Source organism: Priapulus caudatus, unplaced genomic scaffold (assembly GCF_000485595.1).
Source record: "Priapulus caudatus unplaced genomic scaffold, Priapulus_caudatus-5.0.1 Scaffold732, whole genome shotgun sequence".
Classification (NCBI taxonomy): Eukaryota; Metazoa; Priapulida; class Priapulimorpha; order Priapulimorphida; family Priapulidae; genus Priapulus; species Priapulus caudatus.
Window position 1 is genome coordinate 128,004 of NW_014577793.1, and position 905 is coordinate 128,908.

Here is a 905-nt window from a genome sequence, read left to right on the forward strand (position 1 = left end):
GCCCTCCTACCCGCCCATTCACTCTTGAACACTGCTGTCGCTGCAGCTAGCGGCTAGGCTTCCGACACTACCCCCCCCTCCGCCGCACAGACGAGAGTTCAACAGCTGCCGGCGCCGCTGCTGCCGGCGCCGCTGCTGATGAGCGCATGGCTTCCGCTCAGCAGCATCCGTGAGATAATCGCATCCTATTCCGCATCCGCTTCCGCGGCGCTGAGCGACGATGAGCGAGAGTGGCACGCCGAAACTTACAAAGTTCTCACCGCGCATGCGCGCGTGACGTAATCACCGTCAAATATTCGAGTAACACAAAGTAATGGATTAGTGTAAGGGTTAGCGTTAGGGTTAGGGTTAGTGTTATGGTTAAGGTTAGGGTTAGGGAATTAGCTTGAGATTATGATAATGATTAGTGTTAGGGTTAAGGTTAGGGTTAGGGAATTAGCTTGAGATTATGATAATGATTAGTGTTGAGTGTAGCTGGTTACATCAGTGCAGACTGATGCTAGCTGCGATCTTTCCCTCCACATTCTCCCATCTCATAGTGAAACACTGACCTCTCAGTCGGAGCCTTCCAGATCTCACGCTGTCTGTCTGCTCTCCGGTGATGATATGTTTCGTCGAGCACTTGTAGGCGTATGTGACGTCAGCGATGCTGACGTTCCTGATATGTAGCTCTCCTGTCGCAAAGATGCTGAACTTGTCGCCTGCAATTCAGAGCGGTGATGCATGAAACGTTATGTTTGACCTCACCTGTTTGTCAGTTATTGGGATAGTTGTGTGTGTGTGTGTGTGTGTGTGTGTGTGTGTGTGTGTGTGTGTGTGTGTGTGTGTGTGTAGTGTCGTGTGTGTGTGTGTGTGTGTGTGTGTGTGTGTGTGTGTGTAGTGTGTGTGTGTGTGTGTGTGTGTGT

General features: G+C 50.9%; 1 protein-coding gene across 1 annotated transcript in view; it reads right to left on the minus strand.

Moving 5' to 3' along the window:
- LOC106813166 (Down syndrome cell adhesion molecule-like protein Dscam2) overlaps positions 1-905 on the minus strand; it is a 50,515-nt gene that overhangs the window by 19,231 nt on the left and 30,379 nt on the right. The window contains exon 3 of the mRNA XM_014817233.1: positions 552-701. Coding sequence (XP_014672719.1) covers positions 552-701 — 150 coding nt within the window. The remainder of the gene's footprint in view (positions 1-551; positions 702-905) is intronic.